At 39.1% G+C, this 23,918-nt stretch overlaps 1 protein-coding gene across 1 annotated transcript in view; it reads right to left on the reverse strand.

Moving 5' to 3' along the window:
* The window catches only part of PRRC2C (proline rich coiled-coil 2C), an 80,475-nt gene that overhangs the window by 45,175 nt on the left and 11,382 nt on the right, over window positions 1-23,918 (reverse strand). Inside the window, 9 exon segments of the mRNA XM_041127632.1 lie at window positions 270-411; window positions 699-786; window positions 870-1,003; window positions 1,993-2,072; window positions 2,455-2,690; window positions 4,669-4,806; window positions 7,886-7,992; window positions 11,714-11,891; window positions 13,132-13,299. Of these exon segments, the coding sequence (XP_040983566.1) occupies window positions 270-411; window positions 699-786; window positions 870-1,003; window positions 1,993-2,072; window positions 2,455-2,690; window positions 4,669-4,806; window positions 7,886-7,992; window positions 11,714-11,891; window positions 13,132-13,246 (1,218 nt within the window). The 5' untranslated portion in view covers window positions 13,247-13,299.

The raw sequence follows: 23,918 nt of genomic DNA on the forward strand, positions 1-23,918 counted from the left end.
AGTAACTGACACAAGAGTTCTCACCCCCTCACAACTGTGGATTAGAACACAGTAGATAAAGACATGCTATTTTTATTTTGCGACCAGAAGCAGCTAAGTTGACTAAGCAGCACCCGATCAGTTACCACAGCTCAGATAAAGCTTTCAGTAGCTAATGCTTTCACTCATGTTCATAACCTTAATTGACCTGTCGGTTTGGAAAGACACCTGAGTTGGACCTCTCCTGCCAAGGCTGTTGCCAGAAGAGCTGAAGAAAAGAACACACAAACCTGATCAAGCTGAGAGCTTTTGCCGTAAGACCCTTTGGTTGCTGCTGTGGAAACCTGTGTAGCAGACTTAGCACCTGTCTGTTCTTCTGTTTCCTTCTGGCCATCAGGACTCTGGGAATCTTTTGATGGTGTTTGTTCATCACTATGTGCAAAGAAATAAGAAAAATGGAAGGTGTACTCCACACAGGTATTTGGTGATTTATCTTCTATCCTCAATGTTTCTTAGCAAGAGCAAAAATTCCTCCCAGCAAGGATAATTTCTACTACATGCCCAGCTGACTGGAGTCTGCAGACAGTTATGCAATTTAATACAGTATTAAATTACTGGAATAAATGTTATTGGAATGAGTACTTGCACTCATTTCATTCAACCTTCCCAAAAGCTAAGCTAGTTAAGTGGCATTCACACCCAACTGGCAAGCAACTCACCCACTTTCCTTTTCTTTTTGACTACTTCCTTGCTCATCATCATCACTGAAGTTCAACTGCTCAGTGTAATCCACTTCACTCTGAGCACCTGATGCATAAGCAAATATTCAATTAATCTTTCAGAAAGATTCAATGTACACGTAACAGAAAACATTAATTTGATGTGCTTACCAGCCCAGCCTTCATCGGCCTCAGCATCTAGATTATCAAATTTATCAAGTTCTTTAAGTTCACTAGCACTAAGAATGGATGGGCGCTCAATAGGTTCTGAACACCATGAAGGTGGTCCTCTTCCCCTTGGCCCTCTAAAATAAAGAGAGAAACAAAGACCACTGTCACTATTTATCCACAAAATGACTAGATAAAAGGTCAGATTATATGCAATTATTTGAAGTATACAGTACTGTTCTCTCAAATAGAGTATAAATGTGAACTATCATCCATGTGTGCGACTATTGTAGTTCAAATAATTACTGCTACACCACCAGATGGTTCTTTATGTAAGAGAAAGATTAGATGCTATAGTCTTGCTTGCACACTTCACAAACAAGTCAAACATCAGTTGACAGTAGAAAACCACATGCCTTGTAGCTTTCAAACAACAAACTGCATACATCTGGCATCCTTCTTAACACCAATTTATCCACCTCGGAGATATTTCTTTATACTTTTCAATGCTTTCCCACTGTCAAAGGTTCTGTACCTTCTCCCTACTCCTATACTCAAGTTCTCCCAGTCATCCCTCTCATCCTGTCCTCTTCCTGATCCCAACAACAGATCACCCGTCAAAGTTTGTACCCTACTGCCTATAGCATCCCCTATTTCCTCATGCATGTGCACAGCCATCCCCAACTATGGAGAAATGCACAGGAAGGAGGAAAACTAATTTTATAATGCATTACAGTTCTACAGTTTTATAATGCATTAGTTGCAGAGCAGTAGAGTTGAGAACCAGAAATTAACTACTTTCATTATAACAATAAAAGAGTCCTTTTACAGGCAAAATACTGGTTGAAGTTTTAAAGGTGTCCCCAACTGACTCCTGCTCTTCCCAATCAAAAACCCTGTAATGTGCAGAATTCCCTCAAGTTTTGCAGTTGTCAAACACAAATCACTCCATGGCACTGCTCCACACAAGCCAAACTTAAGAACTGCCACTGATTAGTCTCACATGTAGTGTATAATCGTAATCAATATACTCAGTGCAAATTTTTTCTTCTTCCCCCCGCCCCTTTTCTCCATTGAGTCACAGAGTTCATGCCCATACAACAGTAACACTTGTAAGGTTTCTTACCTGCTGGGTTCAGAGTTGGGAAATCTTGTTGGACCTTGCATGGAAGGAGGATATGCCATTCTAGGATACTGATTAAACATCTAAGAAAGGTTTAAAAACAGGAGGCATTCATTAAGAAAAAAAAATCATTGCATTAAGCATACTGAGATCATCAAAGCAATCACAGTGGAAGTAAAGCAAGACTCTTCACTCAAGACAGTTTGCTTAATATCACAAGTGTGTGACATCAAGTCACCAAGGTGGATTGATTACAAGCGTTGATCAACTCCTGACAAGTTCAAACGCAGTGTAGCAGGAGCAGCAACAGGTAGCCACATCCTTCAAGGAGTTGGTTGCAATCCCACCTCTTCTAGCAGAACTACTAAGCATTCCATGGAGGGAGGAGAAAGGGGCATAAGGAAATCACGCTAGTCAATAATCAATCCCTGCTGCTTAAAAACTTTTCATGTAACCATCACTTACATAAGGTGGCATCATTGCTCTGTACTGAGATGAGATAGGCGGTTGCTGCTGGCCATTCAGCTTGGGCTGAGGGACCTGTGGTAACCGCACATCCCTCTTTTCTGCTGCCTTCTGGCCATCATTTTGTTCTGCTGGTGTAGCATTACCATCTTCTTGACCAAGAGCCTTAGCTTCTTGATCGGTTGGAGAACTGGGCGAGTTGCTCTTATTACCACCTTCTCTCCAACTAGTAGCATCTGCATGGACAGAATCAGTACAAGAAAAAACAAGAACAGACTTTATATTACAGATTTACAGATGGGCATGATGAAAAACACATTCTTCCTACCCAGTTTTCAGTGACACAGCGATCTGTGCAGACACATGTTCATATTTGCTACCGAAACAAGCAATGGCCACTTGAGAAAACAGAGGCTGTTTTCTAATCCTCTTCAGCCCTATATCCAGCTGTGTTCCTGAAGGCTAAGAGTTAAATTTATAGACTGCTCTAGTTGTCCTACTCTACCTTCCAAACCACAATGCAATTTAGGAAGGATACTAATAATAGCACAGGAGAGAAAACAGATTTAGTTGTGGTAAGTGGGCCACTGTTGACTCAGTGAGAAGATCCTGTCAAGGGAAAGATCACGCTTCTTAAGCAGCAAAGGCCTACCATGAAACTCTCAAGCAGCTCAAAATGACATATACCTGTACATTAGAATTTAAGTGAAGACAGGTATCCAGAGTCTGGCTTGTATCTCTATCTGATAAGGATGGAGTAGAAGTAATGAGGGCTGTACTTCTGGGTGTGAATGTCTAGCAAGAAGTCCAGGAAAAGTAAGGGATTTTAATGACCTATCACTTGTGCCAGGCAGTCCATTCTTTTAGGAGTTTCTGCCTACAGAGCATGGGTTATGACAAAAAAAAAAAAAAAAGAGTAAACTTAGCAGGAGTGCTCAAATCCACAGGGACCAACAAAAATTCAGACACACATTGTAAATAACGTTCCTTTAGGGGCACAAACCCTTTAAGCAGTGTTAAAACTACGCTCCTATGTATCCATTACAGTTCTTCCACTTATCTTTGCTGGGGAGCACAGCTGCTAAAGGGGCAGCACTCGCCATGTTGGTTTACATGCTTTCTGACAGCTTTCTGCTGTCAGACCTGAAAGAAGGTCTTAATATAGCATGCACAGTGCCAACCAAAACTGTAACTGCCTGTAGGAGGCTGGAAGAGATACATGTAGCTATGGAAAATAGCTAATTTGGTATTGGACATCTCTCAAATTTCTTGACAGCTTATTCTTTACATCAAAATCAGGTGAGGACATGAACAAGCACATAGCCTCAGTCTGCAGGACCTGACAAACAAATCAAGCAAAACTGAGGCCTGTACAACAGAACGGAGTTAAGGATTCCCCGAGAGCCCAAGCCCTCTAAAAGCAGGGCACATCTTGCCTACCACTGGCACAAGACAGTGCCACCTACACTGCAGGAAAGGATCCCTAGTCCATCAAACCTCATCGAAAACAAGCTTTTGAGGAAGAAAGGAATCCTGTTTTTCACTGGAAGCAAGCACAATCCCACATGTCCCCCCATTAAAAGGATCTGGGGAAGCAATACATACACATTTCTTCAGAGACATGTAAAACCAGCACTGTTATGGTTGTTTTCACTAGATCTAATCCCCGCCAGCTGGAACAGATCCAGCTAGTCGGAGCACCTCAGCCATGAGCTGAAGATGCCAATGCCTTTCAAATCACAGTCTACTCTTTTGGTATCCTGCAGATCAAACTTCCTATTCAGGATTTTTCAGGCTACTCTCTTATGAGAACTAACTATCTGGGGACAACCCTAATGATGATTTATATAATTAGTTAATATTAGGAGAGTTGTTTAAATACATATTTTAGCTGTTGTGACCTCTAGCAGCCAGACGTAAGAAAATGCCAGTATTGTACAACTAACAAATGTTCCTCAGAGCACAAGTGGAGTACTGACTAGGTTGGGAAAACAGAAAGTGAACTGCAGGATAGGATTAAATACCCTATTTTTCACACACCAGGAACACAGGAAAGCAGAAGAAAGCCCCCAAAATCTGTTTCTTCAGTGTAGGAGTGTCTTGATTAAAACAGTCAATTCATTGTCAATTTATTTTGTACAGGGCACAAGTAATCTTGTAATAAACAAGTTACACACCCATGCAACTTCACAAAAATTTGTAGTATATACTTACTTTGTGGTCGCAAGTTGGGTCCTGATCCGTGGAGCTCTTCAGGTGTATCTTTCTCTTTCCCTGACTTTTCCTGATCCCCAGCTGCCGGCAGACTGGGAAACTCTTGCTGGAAATAACTATTTACTTGAATAGCTGGACCTACGCAGCAAGATATTCACAAAGTCACAACTTTCTGTAGTCAAAACAGTTCAGAAAGTGATAAAAGCCTGATCACCCTTAAAAAATGAAGGTTAAAGCCACATTAATTTACTGGCAACGTAATTCACATAAGTGAAGAGCAATCCTTATAAAGCATTCATATTTGCTACCAAAGTTGTTAAATTTACTAGGCCAACTATCACACCTGTTGGAGCTGAGAAAAATCCAGAAGCATCAGAAAGTAATAAAGGACAACGGAACAAGACTTAACACAGGGAATACTGGAAATTCCTCGGCTCTATTAACACTGTTTTCTTCTCCTTCCAGACAAAGATTTCCCTCGTTTTATGCTACAACTATAGTCAACCCAAGAATGGGAAACTATATTATTGCAAAAGTCCTTAAGATTAATTACTGTTCTAATAACAACAAATAATTCTTCAGGACTTTAAAAGGCCACAGCTTTTACATTATGAGAAAACTATCAGAACCATAGCATTCTTTGATTTCTAAAACCCTTGACATCACAACTCAGGACTGGAATGTAAGACTTCTGTTGCACATGGTAGGGAAGCCAAATATATAGTCTTCCTCTTTAGAAGGTTTTGTTAGCATCTACTTGGAATCAATTTCTCCCCCCCCCCCCCCCCCCATAATGGATATTGACCTATTAGGTCAACTAGTACCAAATCACTGATAATCTTACTAAGGGAAGATTTCTATTCCAACAGCCTGAATAACACCCTGTTCCTGTACCTGTCTTTATTACTGGCTACTATAAATGACATTGTATTAGGCTACATGGATTATAGCGGAAACTCTCAAAAAAGGATCTGGACATATGCCATCCAAAACCCACCAATCCCCATGATATGCTTTTTTTTTTTTTTTTTAGCTAACAGCTAGAAAGCTTCTGTTCTCTCCGATCTGTGAAAGAATCCTTTGTAACAATAAAATGCAGGGATCCTGATGGGTTTTTTTCCTTAAGATTATGAGTCAAGCACAGGATAAACTCCTTACTCTTTGTACTTTCTTTGTAAAGGCATGACAGCAAATATCACTATTTACCCCTGTGCCTACAAATTGCCTTGAAATCTTTCAATCTTCATTCCAACTTCACATACTACGGATCACATTAACTTGTTTTTTGTTAATGGACACTGGACTCTTGACATTCCCAAGCAGCTACATCCAATGACTTGCTTAACGGGACTGAAAACTGCAGTCACACTAACCGGATGGCCTTCCAGGCAAGGGAGCCTCTTCAGAGGTCCTGTGGCATGCAACATTCATGAGTTTTATGAACCTTGAAAAATGTTTTCTGTGCAAGTCTACACAGCAGACTTTAACAGCAGTCTGTTACAGCAGTAACAGCAACAATGTTTTAATTGCAAAGTAATAGCACCCTCAGCGATCAGCTTGACAGCACTTAACCTATCAACCTGAAATAGGCAGACTGTCAGCCAACAGTTCCGAAAGAAGTCAAAGAATTAAAAAATGTTATGGCAGCAATCAACCCCAACTTTTAGCCAATGCATGAACTGAAAAATACATGCTGCCATTACATTACAGAAGTCTTTCCTTTCTACATGGCCACCAACAGCATCAGAGAAGGATTTAGTCTTTCCTCACTCAACTGCAGTCTTAAAAGAGCATGAGGCAGCCAGCTGAATGACTGCTGGAATGCATACAAGGCATCTGGAAAAGCTACAAGTTCCACCAGCCAACTGCAGATCAGGAAAACATGAACACAACAGGTGTATCCCGAGTTTCAAACCAAGGAGAAGAGCAAGCAGCTGATGCCAATTTATTCTGTATTTCTTCTTGAAACACCAAACCCACTACTGCATTAATTGAATGAAATGAGGGTGCCATCTGGGCTTGGCACACAAGCTGCCATGGTAACTACAAAATAATTAGCTAAATGCATTTTGAAGCCACTGAGCCAAATCACTATTTCCTGTGTCATAGAGATGATCTTATCAGCTTATGTAGAAAGGCTGGTATGCAGACCACTTTGCATCAGTATTAATTCCTTTTTTTTACTCTACAAAAATCCTGTAAAAGCTTAAAGGAAGAGAGTTCCTATACTTGACAATGAAGGAAACACTGAACATTGGAGAGGAGAGCAAAGAGTGGAGAATCTAGAATTGACACTTCTAATACTGCATAAAAAGGCAAAATCATTCAATATGCAATGTTAACATACTCCATATAATGGCTCAGAAGTTACCTCCATGCAATTCAGATTTTACTATTCCAATATCTCTACCCAGAAGAGAGCTCACTTCTACTTGGAAGCCAAAACTCTATGTTATAGCCACAGAAAGCTTGCAAGCCTCAAATTTAAGGAATAAAACATTTGTAATGGAGACACAGGAATTCTAAGTAACCTCTCACTCTACAAACAATTAAAAAAAATCTGGTAAAGATTTAGCTCTGATCTTACATCTGTAATGAAAACACTCAAGCCAAGATTCACACTAATGGAAATAGTTCTCCATCCTTTAATACAATTATGTTACAAACCCCAAAACACACCTTTAATGCTTTTCCCAGGAAAAAAACCCTACTTGAATACTATCACTTTGAAAACAAAATAACCAAGGAATCTATAAAATAAAGGGAAAAGTATCGCATAGCAGACATTTAAATAGAAGCAACACCATATACATTTTGCACAAAATGATCCAAAATTATGATCAGAATGACCACTGTTTATGGTTCTCCTTTTCATGCCAAAATTGTATGCATTATAACTACTGACTGAGATTCGCCCTCCTCACCACAGCCACGTTCAAGATCTTATGCTGTCACCACCATTTCCCTGTCAATCCAAAAGGGGTGACTATGCCAGCCCTTTAAAAGGCAGTCAGACCTGCTGCTAAATCAGGCTGGAGCTCACTTGAGTGACAGGGGATCAGCTCACCTTCCAGCCAAGAAAGTTGCCTCCACAGCATTCATAGTCCCAACTGTCCTGGTTAAGACTCAAATGGTTGCTGAATCTGGGGGTCTCTCACAGCAGCATTCACAGCCTGCTAGGCCAGTCAAGAACCCCTCCACCTTGAACACCACTTACCATCTTGTCCACCTGGTTTGGTGTTGGCCCATGATTTGGCAACAGGAGCTGCTTCTGGAGGAGCAGGAACAGCAGGTTTTGGCTGTGCCTGTGGCACTTCTGGCTGTCTAGAATTAGAGGAAAGCACTTGTGAATACAAGAGGGTGAGCACAGTATAAGATCGTCAGGATTACTACCACAAACAAGTGAATGAAATGAGGTAGCTACACAGTTGAAGAACCAATAACTACTCTTCTGCAGAAAAACCATTTTCTTACATAAAAGGAGTTGTTATAGTAACAGTTAAAAATTTGAATAAATTAGCTAATTCTTTCAAAAGTAGATTTCCCAAAGTGGAGAGGAATGAATGAAAATGGCTGAGCAGAAAATGCAGTCAGGCATAAACAGAATTATAACTTTTGAAGTAGTGTATTGGACAATCAAAAAACAACCAATCTACAACCATGGAAGGGAGTAATTTGGAATAATGTTCTCTTGCCTCAGGAGTTAATAGAGGAAAGCACTTAAAGACCACCACGAACTGAGAGAAAGAAGGCAAATATATGTTAGAAATTACAAAGTAAAAGAAACTGGTAAGGAAAGCTAAAGGCATCATGAAAAAATTATGGGTACCATGAACTGGAGCCCAGAAGTTTAAGCCTATTAAGAACAAAGTCTCAATTTCACTATCTTAACAATGAAGAAGCAGACATAAGCGCTCATTTTGTCCAATATAAAAACCAGGCATATTCTTGAAGATCTTCCTAGTCTACAGATTCAGTGATGTTGTTTAACTTCTTTCAAGAATAGCTATTTCTGAAATCTTTATATTCAGGTAACTTAAGACTCCAAAGCATTAGTGTCTACAAGTCAAGACCTCCAGCTCATTAGTAGTAATTTTTGATAAAATAGAAATTACGGGGCAAATCCAGAAGTCTAGAATCACTTTATTATACCAGTAAAAAGATAACTAGTGCAATATCAAGTCAATTTAACTTACAATAAACAACTGTAAATGCTTTAAACAGATCCTAAAGTAATCCTAAATTTCTGAGGACTGCCACCAGGAAGTCAGTTCCATTTGGGTTCTGCAGCAATCAGCCCAAAGCTCTACACGGTAGTCTCAGAAATGATGTAGAAGTCAACATCACCAAAAAAAACACCCCACTGTTGGGGACAAAAACACTTGCTTCTCACAGGGATAACTAAAAGCAATTTTTACTTGTTTCCACAGATTACTGGAATTTAAAAAAAAAATTCTCATCTTTCCTGTTTCCACTTAATTGTATTTTCTTACAGCTGCACATTTTCTAAACAGACTGCGGAAGTTCGAACTTATGTCGCTGTACTTTGCCACTCAGAAGTGAAACAAGGAACAAGACTGTTAAGGGTTTATTTCTTGCAGTTCTACTGTTTCAAAGCCAAGCCCATTTAGAATTTGAGTTATACAAACACTGTCTTATAGGTGTACCATTTCATAAGGGAAAGAATCACAGAATCATTTAGGTTGGAAAAGACCTTCAAGATCATTGAGTCCAACTATCATCCATGCCCACTAAACCATGTTATGGAGTACCCCTTCTACGTGCTTTCTGAATACCTCCAGGGACGGTGACTCAACCACTTCCCTGGGCAGCCTATTCCAATGTCTGACAACCCTCTCAGTAAAGAAATTTTTCCTAATATCCAACCTAAATCTCCCTTGCCACAACTTGAGGCTATTTCATCTCATCCTATCTCCAGCCACCTGACAGAAGAGACCAGCACCCACCTCACTACAACCCCCTTTCAGGCAGTTGTAGAGAGCGATAAGGTCTCCCCTCAGCCTCCTTTTCTCCAGACTAAACAGCCCCAGCTCCCTCAGCTGTTCCTCATAAGACTTGTGCTCCAGGCCCCTCACTAGCTTGGTTGCCCTTCTCTGGACACGCTCCAGCAACTCAATGTCTTTCTTGTAGCGAGGGGCTCAAAACTGAACACAAACAAAAATGAACAGAACTCAGCTTGGTGCTAGCTGAATTAAATCAATACACAACAGGCTGCACTATCCAGGAAAAAGGGACTGAGGCAATACCCATAGGAAGAATGACAACTTGGGAAAGCAACAGAAGAAAAATTTTGTAATCACAGGCAGCAACTCACACATGTGAACTCCAATGCAGTGATACAAGAGAAAAAGAATTAAACTAAAGCAAGCTGATACCAAGAAGCTACCTTTATTCACACACTTGCAAGAAGAATACCAATACACTTTACATGTGAACTGCAGCATTTATAAGCACGTTGAAGTATTGGAGAAATATAGTAGTAGTTACAAAAATGGTCTGAAGACTTGAGCAAATGCATTTAGGAATTTAGGAGAATTTACTCATGGCCTGGGCATACATACCTGTTCCTGGGAACGAAACCCTCCCCCTCACTAGTTTTACTTGTATGTGGTCTTCGATGCCTTTATCAGAACAATGCATATGAAAATACAAAGGCAAACACCTTCCAGTTGCAGATAAGGGGCAGCTATTTATTTATTTTTAAATGCAACATCAATTACTGGAGTATACTTTTAACACATGCAGTAGGCTATGGAAAGGCAGACAAAGATGCAGATAAAGCGTGCTTTAGTCAAACAAGCTACTGGTTCAACACAGATTTAACTAGACAAAGTATAAGTGACCTTGAAGTTCAGGAAGATGTTTTTAAAGTACCATACAAAACACTGGGCAGAAAATTACAAATTTGGTTTCATAAGCTTAAAATAAAAAGCTAAACACAACAGTATATTCTTGAAGTCTAACAGCTTTTCAGAGGGATGTCAAAAATTGACATTTAAATGTAGGCAAGTATACAGGGAGAAATAAAGGGACAGCAAGAAGGGGAAGAAAACCTTTAATCATCTTTTGCTTTCACAAGTGCTAGTGACATACAATCAGTGCCCCTATCTTCAAGGGTTTTTCAGAACAATTTACATGTCAAAGAATAAACACTTAAAACCCAGTTCTACTTTTGCAGTGAGAAGCTTATCCTATTTTAAGCTTACATGGAAAAAATTTTTGCTTTAGAATAGCTTCTAATTAGATTATTGAAAAGTTTTAGTCTCTATTTTCTTTAGCTGACCTCCTGTACAAGTGTGAAACAAACTTAGCAGATGAAACTATACTAAGCATGGGAAATTATGTTATACACAGTACACAGCAGTGCATCACGATCACCTCTATTTTGTTTGTATCACATATTGGGGGAGTGTGAAACAACAGTGTAAAGTTTAAGACAGAAAATTTTTGTAAGTCTGTAGAATTTATAGCATACTAACCAAAGTGCAAATATTAAGAACCATTAGGAAAAGCACAGATTCAAACAAATGTGTACAAATCAAGAATTTTTGAGCTTCCTCTGCCATACCTCAGCACAATCACACTAAATTAAACAGATTTTTGCATACTCTCACAAACTTGCAAGTTATTATTTAACTTAGCTGCTGTGTGCCTAAGGGTTCCTCCTAGAGTCCCAAGAGACTTTTAAGTTGATTACACTGATCTTACAAAAACATGCTATAGTGTTTCCCTTAAGCAGCCACCAAAACTTACACAAAGGTACCCAAGTCAGTTGGCTAAAGGAAACACTCATCCCCTTATATGGAATTTATAAGCGTACTGCTTTCAACCTAAGTGTGGTTATTATTGTTGTTGTTCTTTTAAACTATCGCCCTAATAGCAAGATTCTTCTTTCCTCTCTGGTAGCTATCTTGAGGACAGTCAAGTCGAGCCAATTTCTTCCCATGCCCTGCCCACCCCTTGTTTTGGGAAAGCTTGAGAGAAATAGCACAGCAAAACAACCCTGACCTCATTGGTCACTTACTTTTCTTCTTCATGCTGTTCTTGTTTTGAAGCCCATCCTGTGCCATCTTTAGGCACAATGTTCACATTAGGGTCATTGCCTTTGTTCTCTGCTTTGAGACTGGGGAGGTTAGCTGGGGGAGGCATCCTCCTTGAAATAGCAACTTTTCCAAGACTCTGTAATCCATGGCGTGCAGCAACTGCATGCCAAAACAGAAAGTGCAAGTTAACAATGCTGTTTAGCAGGTAGTATTCAGCAAAGCTGTACAAATCACTAAAAATGTTTTGCAAGAAACTCAAGAAAATTTAAGAGTATAAGAATTAGAAACACAAAAGTCTTCATAATTTAATTTAAAAAATGGTGAATTATAAATACTTGGTTTGGGAGAACTTGAGTACTTTTTGAATAGTGAGTCACTATGGTTAGCCTATTCCAGAGATTAAAAAGGATATATGGCCCCACCTTTATACACAATGCTCAGTGACAGAAAGCTAGAGGAGCCCTCTAAAATGTGATGTTGATGTTTTAATATCCTTTAACATGTTGCCAAGCATCATTCTCTTGCTCCTTTTTGGGGTTTAATGTACCTTGATGAGTCCAGGAATACTCACATGGGTCCAGCCCATTTATTTTTTGCTGTCAGTTTCAGTTGGCAGATGCTGCTCTTGCACAAACATTCCTACAAATTGCATTTACTCCAGACCACAAGTATAAAAGAGCAATATGAAGATAATGTACTACACGAGACATTCAGCCTACCAACTAATCATCTCAGGTGAACAAGTACAAGATACTGCCCTAGCCATGTTGTATCATTACAAAAATCTCAGTTTCAACTTTTAAAAATAACATTGTGGCAAACTTTAACAAAGTTTGAATGCGCTTCCCCTCTTTCACCCCTCAATTTAGGCAAGTTATGTCAAATCAAATTAAAAGCCTTCAGAGTGTCATTTCCCCCCTGGTTCTCAATCTAATCAATCACAAAAAAGCAGGCCCACAGTGGCCTTATCTGAAACTTCAGTATAAGTTTCACCCAGTGTTTGTCTGCAAAACAAAGCACCTGATCTGAAAGCCAGCATTGTCTTGTTAATCAAACACCTCCAGTACCACAAATGTTTTCTGAAATATGGTTAAGAAGCACAGCTGGGGAATGGCATGTCATATGCTGATAACAAATAGAGACTGCGGCTATAAACCAGTTTTTATTTATCTATATTCTAGTTCCTACTAGACTGCAAATGCTGTCTCCCTGAACTGCTACTCTTGTTTATAGCTAACCAGAAACTGTAATCAAGATTGCTTTCCAGAATTCTTCTACTTAACTGTTGTATCAAGCAGTTCAAAATCTTGCTGTGGTGAAGTGCTCATATACTTTGCACTCTTAATTAGTACTACAGTAATGATGAAATAGAATGCAAAACTACAGCCAGTTTACTCACCTGTGGTTTTCTGAGTTTCCAGTGACTTTCCCTTGTAAGTATTAAACAGACTGAGTGTTGCATACTTTGTTTTTCCATCCTTTGCTTTTGTACTCTGGCCTGACTTTTCCGACATTTCGATGGAAACTCATCGAGTCTGGTACTTCCTGCTCACCCCTCAAAATTTGCCTGAAAAGAAAAACACCAGAAAAGTAAAATAATTTTAATATAAGCCAATACTTAAGACAGAGTTCATAAGGCAAAAGAGGACAGCATATTTAACACTCTTAGCACTGTTTCATTTAAGCATACCAGAGATGCCACAGAATACATTAGCCCTAGAAACCCCAAGCCTTAGGTAACACTATGTAATTTTAAAGTATTTCCAACTCCACAATTTGAATGTCACAAAATCAGGAGGATCAGCATTTAATTAATATTAAACACTGTAAAAATGGTAAATATTGTCCATGATCTCACACACATTAAAAAAAAAAAAAAAAAAAAAGCACACAAAGTTTCCACGAGCAGCTAGCTCCCCACCAGGAAAGCTCAATGACTTCACCCACTCCTGCAGCCAAGTGCTGAGATACCATTAACTGTGGTACCGTATTTCTGGAATTTGTTCCCCCCCCCCCCCCCAATTAAGATTATCATGAACTCAACAGCTAGAGAAATTAAATACACCAAGTCAGAAGTTTTCTTTATCAAAACTAGGAGCACAGTATGTTCAGACAGGGAGGATGAACAATTCCTTAAACCTAGAGTTACACTATTCTTTTTGCAGCAGTAAATTACAGGGCTGTTAGAGCCGGTCATCCCTCTCCTCTCTCCTTCCCCCAGAATAGCAAGCCTTGAGAAAAAGAACCCAGTAATTATCACTGATATTTCACCAGAAGTTCTTAGAAGGAACTTGACAGAGTTGCTGCTCATCATCAGGCAGGAACACAAGTGAGTGTTCACTTAAACAGAACATTATTATATAGTGGATTTATCTTAACACCACCCAAAACCCCTGCTACCACCCTTAAAATAACAATTTTTTAATATATTTCCATATGAATTCCAGAACAGTTACATATGCTCAAATACTCTTGCATTTCATTCTAAGAGCAAACTGCAATAAGCAAGACAAGCTGTACATCCTGCTGAAACCCTCTGGTGATCAACAAACTCCCTGGTCAAACTTAGAGCCTCAGAAGACCTTCAAAAGGAACACAGATTCACATGCAAGGCACTCATGTATTAAGAATAGTCTGCATGGGCAAGTAGTCCAAAGAATAAAGCACTTATTTGGTCGTGACAGACATTAACCAATGTCAAAATGTCAGGGAAGTTAAGTTTCATTTATATAGGAATGATAACATTCCCACTCTCTCTGCCTTCTACCTTAATTTACAAGCCATGATCAACAAGACTAAGAAGTAAAGATGGCAAATAACCTTGGGATGGTCCAGCTTCAGCAGGATTTTGGGCCAGATGCTATTCTATTACAATCCACGAAGACTGTTGCAAAGGGGACAGTCTTCAGCTTTATACAGGGCCACATACATGGCTAAGAAATATATTCTCCCCTCTCCCAAGGACAAAGCTTCTCCCAGATTTTTTTGCCAAATTAGTCAGCATTTGGCTATTTCAGCAGAATGTGTTACACCAACAACCATTCCTCATGTTATCCAAAAACATGAAATACAAGATGGAAGGAAGCTGAACCCAGCTCACCAAGTGGACCACGTAACCAAAACACAGAACTTCGATATGGCTGTTAGGCCATCTCTTACCTATCAAAAAAACTACACATTGAGGCTGCAAGGTTTCACTGGAAGCCACAGCTGACTAATCAAACATCATTACAGGCACAGGGAAGGAAAAAAACCCCAAAAAACCAAAAACAAAAAAACAAACCCCACAAAAACCCCAGCCTGATACACAAATTTAGACATGCTTATCTTTGGAGCTACCAGGCAAGCAGATTTCAAGCAACCATTCACTGTTCATGGCTGCCCCAATACTTATTTGCAATTCAACAACATGTCAAGCTTTGCCCATTATTATTATTCATGGCCACGCAACTGCTTTCAGCTAGTCTGGAGACCTGAATCCAGGCAGACTAGTTTATCAAGCTGGAGTCTAAATCAGACATTAGGCCCTGCATTAGCCTCTTCTTCTATGAGGAAACTCAGTTTATCGTAAGGTCTTCAGTAAAATGTCTGTGAAAGAACCTGGCAGATTCTTTCCCTTCAATTCTCCTGTTACTCTCTGCTCCCAGACTTCTATTTATGATAAAAGAGTCTACCACATTCATCCTTGAGCATCAGAGGAGTAGGTATTGGGCAAATAATTACCAGGAACACATGGGTGGCAAACAAGCTTTCAGGTGTGCATATAACCGTATCAAGGAATACACTATAATTACTTGATACTTAGCTATGCTCGCACGCACTTTCAAGTGAGAACACATACACAGTTTTAATTTTCAGCCCAAGACTCATCCCAGCCCCAGATTTTGTAAACAAGTAGCTTCACAATGGTGAATAATCTAGAAGCTGGCAAAAAAAAAAAAAAAAAAAAGACAACTCAGGTCATTTATTGCCCCGCCAATTCACAAAAGCAGTGAAGCCCTAACAGATGCAGGCAGAGCAGAAGGCAGTTTGAGGATGGTTTAAGATATTGCTTTTATCATACTTTCCAAAGCCTATACCTCTGGTAGAGATCAAACACGGAAAATCTTAATCATAACTCTCTTCTTCATGGAATAAAACGGAATTCATTCTTGGACAAATCTTAATTGTAACAATTGCTCTTTCTAGAACATTTGATAGCTTAAAGAACAGGAGGCAGTGATCATGTTCCCCAATAATGTCAAATTATTTTTGATGTCAAATTTACAAAAATTGGTCTGCTCGTTACAGCTGAGGACTATGCCTTTTAGAGTATTAAAATTCATACTGTTTGACAAGTTTTTCCAAAGTTCCACTACAAAGAAAAAGAAGCAGAATATTTTAAATTGATTAAAAACACACATTCCTCAGTAATCTGACTTGCAGAAAATAAATCAAGCACTGCAAACAGTGCTCTTTTAAATTAGACCAGTCAATATATTCATATTTAACTAAGTTTAGACCAGATACCAGTTGCCAAAGAAGATATACTTGCAAAACTGGACTTTAGATGAAGTACTCAAGCCAGGGATGACAAATCCTCCCTTTGAAGGGCCCATCTGGCCCTCTACAAACATACCTGCTAGGTCACACGTTAAACAAGCACCCAGTGCCATCTAACAGTTATAAAGAGATAATTGCACAGTTTTGAGCCACATGAAATAAAATTTTGAGCTGTATCCAGCTCCAAGACCCTTGCCTTTACACTCAAACTTGTACTTGTATATGGTACATTCCTATACAGGAGCATTAGAATCATTCCCTCTGTAGCGCCATGTACAAGATATTTTAACATAGGCCATGTTTAATTTGTGCATACGATAGGTTGGCAAGTACTAGACTCACCAAGCAATTCCCAGTTTGCCATAGTATTTATACCTTTGGTTATTATCAGTAAGGTAGCTGTTACTCTGAACTCTGTTAGTCAAATTCTTAAAAGCGAAGTGCTGCTGTCCACTAGGTTTAGACTCGTCATATGAGTAAGAACATGAGACAGCTGTATACCTCTGAAGAGTAGCAACATACAAAAGATGTCAGAACTACTTAACAGAATTAAATAACTACCATGATAGCAAACAGAAGAACAGGCAATAGTACAAGCAATAGCGGCAGCTGTCAGGGTTCACTGCACTATTAAGAAATTTAAGCAACCCAGCAGTTCATTTTGAATGACTACAGTTACCATTATGCATAATCACAGAAGGCACAATGCTTCCCAAATTCTGGAGCAAAGATTACCTTTCAGCTGCTCTGTAATGTTATCAAATAAGCTAACTGACCTTCACTGTGGCCTTAGGATTTTAAGGTTAAAATTATTACTGTAATTTCTGTACCACACTATTTTTCCAGACTGCAACTGGTTGGCTTATTTAGATCCTGCAATCAAGTCAGAAGTATGTGTATAGAAATTAGCACAGTAAGTCGTTGCTACAAATTCTAGATATTTCGGTCTCTGTTAAGGAATATTTACTTGTACCCTCTTAGACACATATAGTTAGTAGAAGAGCAAACGATGCAGTATATTCTAGACTGTAGAATCATATTTTTAAAACAATAATAAAAACCCAGCAAACAAGACACACATACACAGCACACAGACCTTCTCCACTAAGATCCCAGCTCTCCTAATCATTTCAGAATTCCCCATGACAACTTGTTTAGAATGTAATGATACTAGTTCGTATGTCTGTAAACTTTGCATCATGCTCCAACAGGACCAACTGCAGACTAGAAAAGATCTTACCTCCACTTTGGAAAAAAGTTCTTATGTGATCAAATAAGAAACAAAGTATTACATATTTTGAGGTCACTTTTGATAACTGGAGTGGTAAGAAGTTTAAAACATCTAACAACTCAGCAATTCTTCTCTTGTTTCCTTTCTTCTCTCCCACCATGTCCATTTCAGTATTTTGTAGTTTTATTAAACATATGAAAACAGTTTTACATACATGCAAGAACAGAAAAGCATTCTGTATAAGCTATGATAGTTTGTTGTCTCAGTGAACAAATACAGACAGGCATGGAACGGGGAAGAGAGTTCTGCAAAGGTTCAGGTAGAAACTTAACACTTTATCCACGGTTTTTGGGAGGGGATAGATCAACTCTTATAACTGCCATAGGAAATAACTGTATTCTCTATGTTATGGTCTTCCAATTAATGTTTCTGTATATGTTTGAGGCACAGCATACACCATTCTTCACCTTTGGGAGAAAGATTACCATTCCCTGTATTTTTCAGATATCCAACCTAGCTGATACAAGCACAGACAACTGCATGACAAACTCTCTGGATCTGTATTTCATATGCTGTATTTTTAAACCTCTAGACAAAAGAACTCTTTATTTTTTACACAAGTGTAACATGTCGAGAGACTTCTTCAACAATATAACAGTTATCTTTTATACAGTCCTATCTTCTTAAATCCCACACCTCACACTTATTGAGCCTACAAGCACACAATCAGTTAGGATAGGTAACCTGTACATTAGCTTCCCAGGACTTTGAAGTCTTAAAAACATTAAGTAAATACTAGAATAATTCCCACATTCCCTATTCAACACTGCTAGGATATCTAGTCCCTGCCACCTCCACTCCAAGGGCTATATTTTGGCTAAATTTGGAGAAGGATGAGCTGCAATGACTTAAGGCAAAGGACACCATTCAGGACTCAAACAAACCTGCTGAAGATTTCCTACGACCTTCAACTCTCAGTGCCTCAAATGCCCATCTGTGAAGCGGGAAACACCACAAAAAAACACTACATGAAAGTTTATTCATAACTGGGACACATTAGCACCTCTCTCAAAACAGAAAACAAGAAACAAATCCAGAAAGACTTGTCATACCCTATTTTAAGCACACTAAAGAAAGTGGTTAAGGGGCAAAAACCATCACATACAAATTTGTCATTTGTATCCAGCCATAACTCCACTCTTCTTAGAATAGCTTTGTTTCTGGCACATTGAAGAATGTGGTTCTGGTAAGTTTTGGAACTAAATACAACTGAAAAAATGAAGCTTTTTTGCCATATGCTCAATTGATGTTAGAGGCAGATGTTCCCAAATTCAGTGTTATTAATTTCAAAAGAGAATTCTTAACCCCTCAACAAGCCTTGTGCTCAAAACCCAATAAATAACGTGGCATTAAAAAATTCAGCTAGAAAGGAAAGGTTCAACGGTAAGTCTGGCATATTTAGATTCCAGAACTTCACTGAAGAAGTTGCCTCCTAACTGTAAAACCTAAGCATAATCTGCAGCTAGATACTAAATTCTGAAAAAAAACCCAAACCTGTGTGATCTTCAGAAAAGAGACTAATTTAGACTGTTTACAGAAAAATAAAGCCAATTTAAAACAGAGAAACATAGGATACTGGATTCAATGAACCTGGAACTCCACAAAACCTTCTTCATGTTTTATTTGTAACCCATTATCAAGGAACCCTGTTATTTTAAATGAACACTCAATATTGTGTAATTATTGAATACATGGTTTTGTGCAGAGAAGATTGCACACAAATAACAAATGGAATCACAATTAAATATACTGATTTCACTTCTCTGACATGGATATGTTTATAAACAATACACACTAACTAACAATCTCTTATTGATGACCTTTTATTTACAACCTTCTGGTGCCCAAAGCATCATTCTGGGACTGAGGTTTTCAGGCCCAATTTTTTCTTAAAAATCCCCCACATTTTGGCCATTTATCCCACTATTAAGAATTCTTAGTAGCTTCAGCACTAATCAGCTTAATATGACGTGAAAACAAGCCTCAAAAACCTCCAGTAACACTTAAGTAGCAAAAGACTCTGTCAAATCAGAGTGTCTAATAAAAAAAAAAGCCTCTAAGGTCAGGATTTCCCTTCCCCACCCCCAAGAGCAATTTACAGCAGTGTTCCTTGTCAAGTAGGTTGTTGCTAAGCAGGCTGAAAATTGTACTAATGCTTTCAGGGACTTTCGAGCTTCTATTTCATGTCCCTCAGACATGGCTCTATGACCTACAAGAGTAGAAGCTCTCCAGATCTTCAAAGAGTTCTGGGTAGATCTCACTACAACTCATTCTTGAACAAGATCTATACTAAGTTTTATTTCCTTAAAAGCCAGGCTAACACACATTTCTATCCCTGTTTTTTCTCCCCCATCTGTAGATTTTGGGCTCAATGGTTTTCAGCAGAGCTTAACAGAGGGTACACGATACAAAGATTGCATTGATTCTATAAATTCAGTGAAGGTAGGTGGCCGAGTAGGAAAAGAAAACTCTTTTAACCACCATCTCTTCTGCACCCATCACCTCAGAGGAAAAACTGTAGCACAGGCCAATCCCTGAGGCACTAGACAATCTATAGAGGAGTATAGTTAATGGCCACCAAATGGAAAATCAACATGAGTTTTGCTCCTCAGAATCAAAGTACTGTGTCATGAGACAAAACTGTAGAAAAGCTGGCTTTGCTAGTTCTACCATTCTTCAAATTACTCCCCTTTAAAGCCTAAGAAATTCTTTCCAAAACACTACCAAAACTAGATATGTCAGGTGGAAAACAGATGATGACAGAAGAAAGCCATTTTAGGACATTATCCCACAGATGCATCTTATAAAAATGCAGCCTGTGAATGCCAGAAATGAGCATCCACAAATATGTCTGCATCAGTTCTAAGAGACACCTAACAACAGCCTAAATAGAGCTACTAAGATTAAGCAATGAAAAACAACCAAAATTAGCCACCCACAAAATGTCTACACAGAAACTAACTTTACCACAAAGCATATGTTAGTTTAAACTAGCAATCTATAGAGCAAGCAAATCTCTTGCTGCCCTAGAAAGACTGGAAGGCAGCTTGTCAAATTGCCTTCTGTAAGAAATACTAGTCACCTAGAATATGGCCTTTCAACAGGACAACCAGCAACAAACCACATCATCTCAGGCAACTTCTATTAGGAGTGTCTCAAGTCTAACATGGCACTAATAGCAATGACTAACACTTTTAAAATAAACTTTTAGGACACATCCTGCAGCAGAAAAATATTAGCACAGACTAAAATAATCTGTCAGTTCTATTCTTTTTTTCTTCCTAGTGCATTCTTGAGAACAAAAGGAAAAATTAGTTAAGAGCAGCTGGCTGGAGTAAAAAACCACAGATAAAAGGACAGCAACCATGCAAACCTCAAATTTATCTCTATCCACAGATTTAAATACATTATTTAACTATATATGCATGAACATTTCACTTAACATGCACAGGAATCACATTCCTGTGCAACAGCCCTGCCAAAAGAAGCCTGATCCATAAGATCAATCATCAGCAGCATGTCTTTTTAAATGTGCCCATATAACAACGGATCAAAAAGCCACAGACAGGATAAACTCACAGTGGCAATAAAACTGTCAAAAACGCACTACACATTTTCATATCACACAGCTGCTTTCTTTTAGCTAAGATAACTTCTGATACCTGTACGGTCTATGAAATCTTCTCCTTCTCAAGTGACCTCAGGTATCAAAGAGGTTATGGTCCCCTCCCCTCACAGGCAGAATGATGCCAGTACAGCTAGTTAAGAACTCTGGGAAAAGAAAGGATAGTTTTAATTTCATTTAGTTTGGGGATAATTTTTTTGCATGTTTATATTCAGAATATCAAAGCAAGCTGTTCAATATTTTAACAAATACTACCTAAATATTATCTAAGGCAATACTGTCACCCAGGGGTTCAATGGTTTCAATGTTTACTTTCTTCCATGTTTTACACCAGTGGCCCAATTTTGGTCTCCCATTTTCCACTGGATAAGAGATAATGTTCATCAACACAGCTCTTACACTTACTTTTGCCTTTTATAAGGAAGGAAGAAGATAATGTAAAGAGGCACTCAAACAAATACAGCTATTCTTATGAACAAAATGCTGAAATTAGTAAGCACCTCCATAAAATTTTTATTCAGTTCTCAACTACTGTACATGTAGAAGATGTAATACCTCTGTCTACTTTAGCTTTATAATTACACTTTTAAGTACTCTTCTGGCTGTAGATTCTTCCACACTGAAGACATAAACCCAGTTTTATCACTAGAGAAGATTCAAGTCTAAAATGTACAAAGTGCTATCAATGAAATATTTAAAATAAATAGTATAAGACTGGCTACAGAAGGCATGTTACAAATTATCAAAGAACAAAAAGCCACATTTTTGAGATGTACAAAGATAGGAGGTTATGAAGGTTGATAAGTACTAAAAGACAACCAAGCAATGACTACCTAACTTTTTTTTAAACACTTTGTCATCTTTGTAAAGAGATGTCCACATACTGAAGTAAAGCAAATTCTCTTGAAACTAAAAGTAAGGTTCTCTCAAAAGCCCTGCACAGAATTCTTTTCACTGTGATAATATCCAGTGCAGGTCTTTAAATCCTTATCACATCAAGCAGAATGAAGACAGTAAAGAAGTAGTTTAAAAAAAAAAAAAAAAAAATAAAATCTCTTTTCCAAGGAAAAAAGCTGGAAGGACAAAGCACTGGCACCACTGCTGTCACTGGAAGAGGCTGATGAACAGAAATTAAATTCCAGTTTACGTCTTAGACTAAAGCCACAATGCTTCTGATCTATTTAGGCGTCTATCTGCTGCTACAGTCAATGGGAATTAAGTTCCTACAGGGTATGATTTGAGCTGAAGTTTCCACCCTGTGATTCAAATGAGCAAAGTGGCCAGTAACTTTTTATGGGTAGTTTCACTGTTACCATTCAGAAGCTCACGGAGAGCCAGCAACTCATTTAACTTTTACTTTGTAGCTACTAAGATAAATACAAACTCATTGGGGCTTTCCAGACAACAAACAAAATTTGTAAGGAAGCAGCACATCACCACAGAAAAGGAGACCTAAGAAAGCAACTGCTGCTCCCAAGCAACAGGCAGTGAATGAGGTCTGGAGTGCAGCCACTAACCAGCAGCAAATGAACAGGTGACTTAAATGGAGTTCAGGACCAACTAACAACCAACCCCTGCCCTTCTTCCCAGCAGGGAAAAACATTTCCTCAGACTACCACGCCCATGTCTTCACATTAAGGTTTTCACTCTTTCTAGACAGCTTTCTAGTAAATTTACATCCTCTGCAAAGGAAGGACAATAGCTTTGTATTTTAAAGATAATTTACAATTAAAATAGAAATAAATTTTTAAAAGTACCAAGTATCAAAGTCCAGTATCAAGTATTTTGTATCTTCAACCTAAATACAGATGATAAACTTAAAGCTCCAAAGCTAATTCTTTGAATTACCTTAGGTTAGATAATGAAAAAGGGTACAAGTATCACCCAGTGAGTTTTAACAAAAAAGCCTCTACCATTGCCTACAACTTCCTAGCCTGGAACATCGTTAGACTTACCACTGCACCTCCATGTCATCAAGCTGGTGAAGAGGGGTTTAAACTAAAGTTGTCAGGGGAGGGGAACCCCAATCCATCCCACTGTTACCAGTTTGATATCAGTGTCAGCAATAGATGCCCAGAGTCTGGAGAGGGATCACAGATCAGCAGGTGAGCACCTGAAGAGCAACACAAAGGAATCCCAGCCACTCCAGCCAGTAAGTCAGCTTCATCAGGGGCCCAACTTAAATGCCTCTATGCAAATACACATAGTATGGGGAATAAACAAGAGGAGTTAGAGGCATGCGCATGCCTGCAGGGCTATGATCTTACTGGCATCACAGAGAGGTGGTGGGATGGCGAGTGTTGGAACAGAAGGATACAGGCTCTTTAGGAAGGACAGGCAGGGGACATGAGGAGGGGGTGTCGCCCTCTATGTCAATGACCAGCTGGAGTGCATGGAGCTCTGCCTGGGGATGGATGAGGAGCTGACAGAGCCTATGGGTCAGGATTAAAGGGAGGGCAGGGACAGGTGACATTATGGTGGGGGTCTGCTACAGGCCACCTGACCAGGAAGACCAAGCAGAGGAGGCCCTCTATAGACAGATAGGAGCAGTCTCATGTTCACAAGCCCTGGTCCTCATGGGGGACTTTAACCACCCCAACACGGCAGGGCATAAGCAGTCCAGGAGGTTCCTGGAATGCATTGATGACAACTTCCTTCTCCAAGTAACAGAGGAGCCAGTGAGGAGAGGTGCTATGCTGGACCTTGTTCTCACCAACAAGGAGGGGCT

Source organism: Aquila chrysaetos, chromosome 12 (assembly GCF_900496995.4).
Source record: "Aquila chrysaetos chrysaetos chromosome 12, bAquChr1.4, whole genome shotgun sequence".
Classification (NCBI taxonomy): domain Eukaryota; kingdom Metazoa; phylum Chordata; class Aves; order Accipitriformes; family Accipitridae; genus Aquila; species Aquila chrysaetos.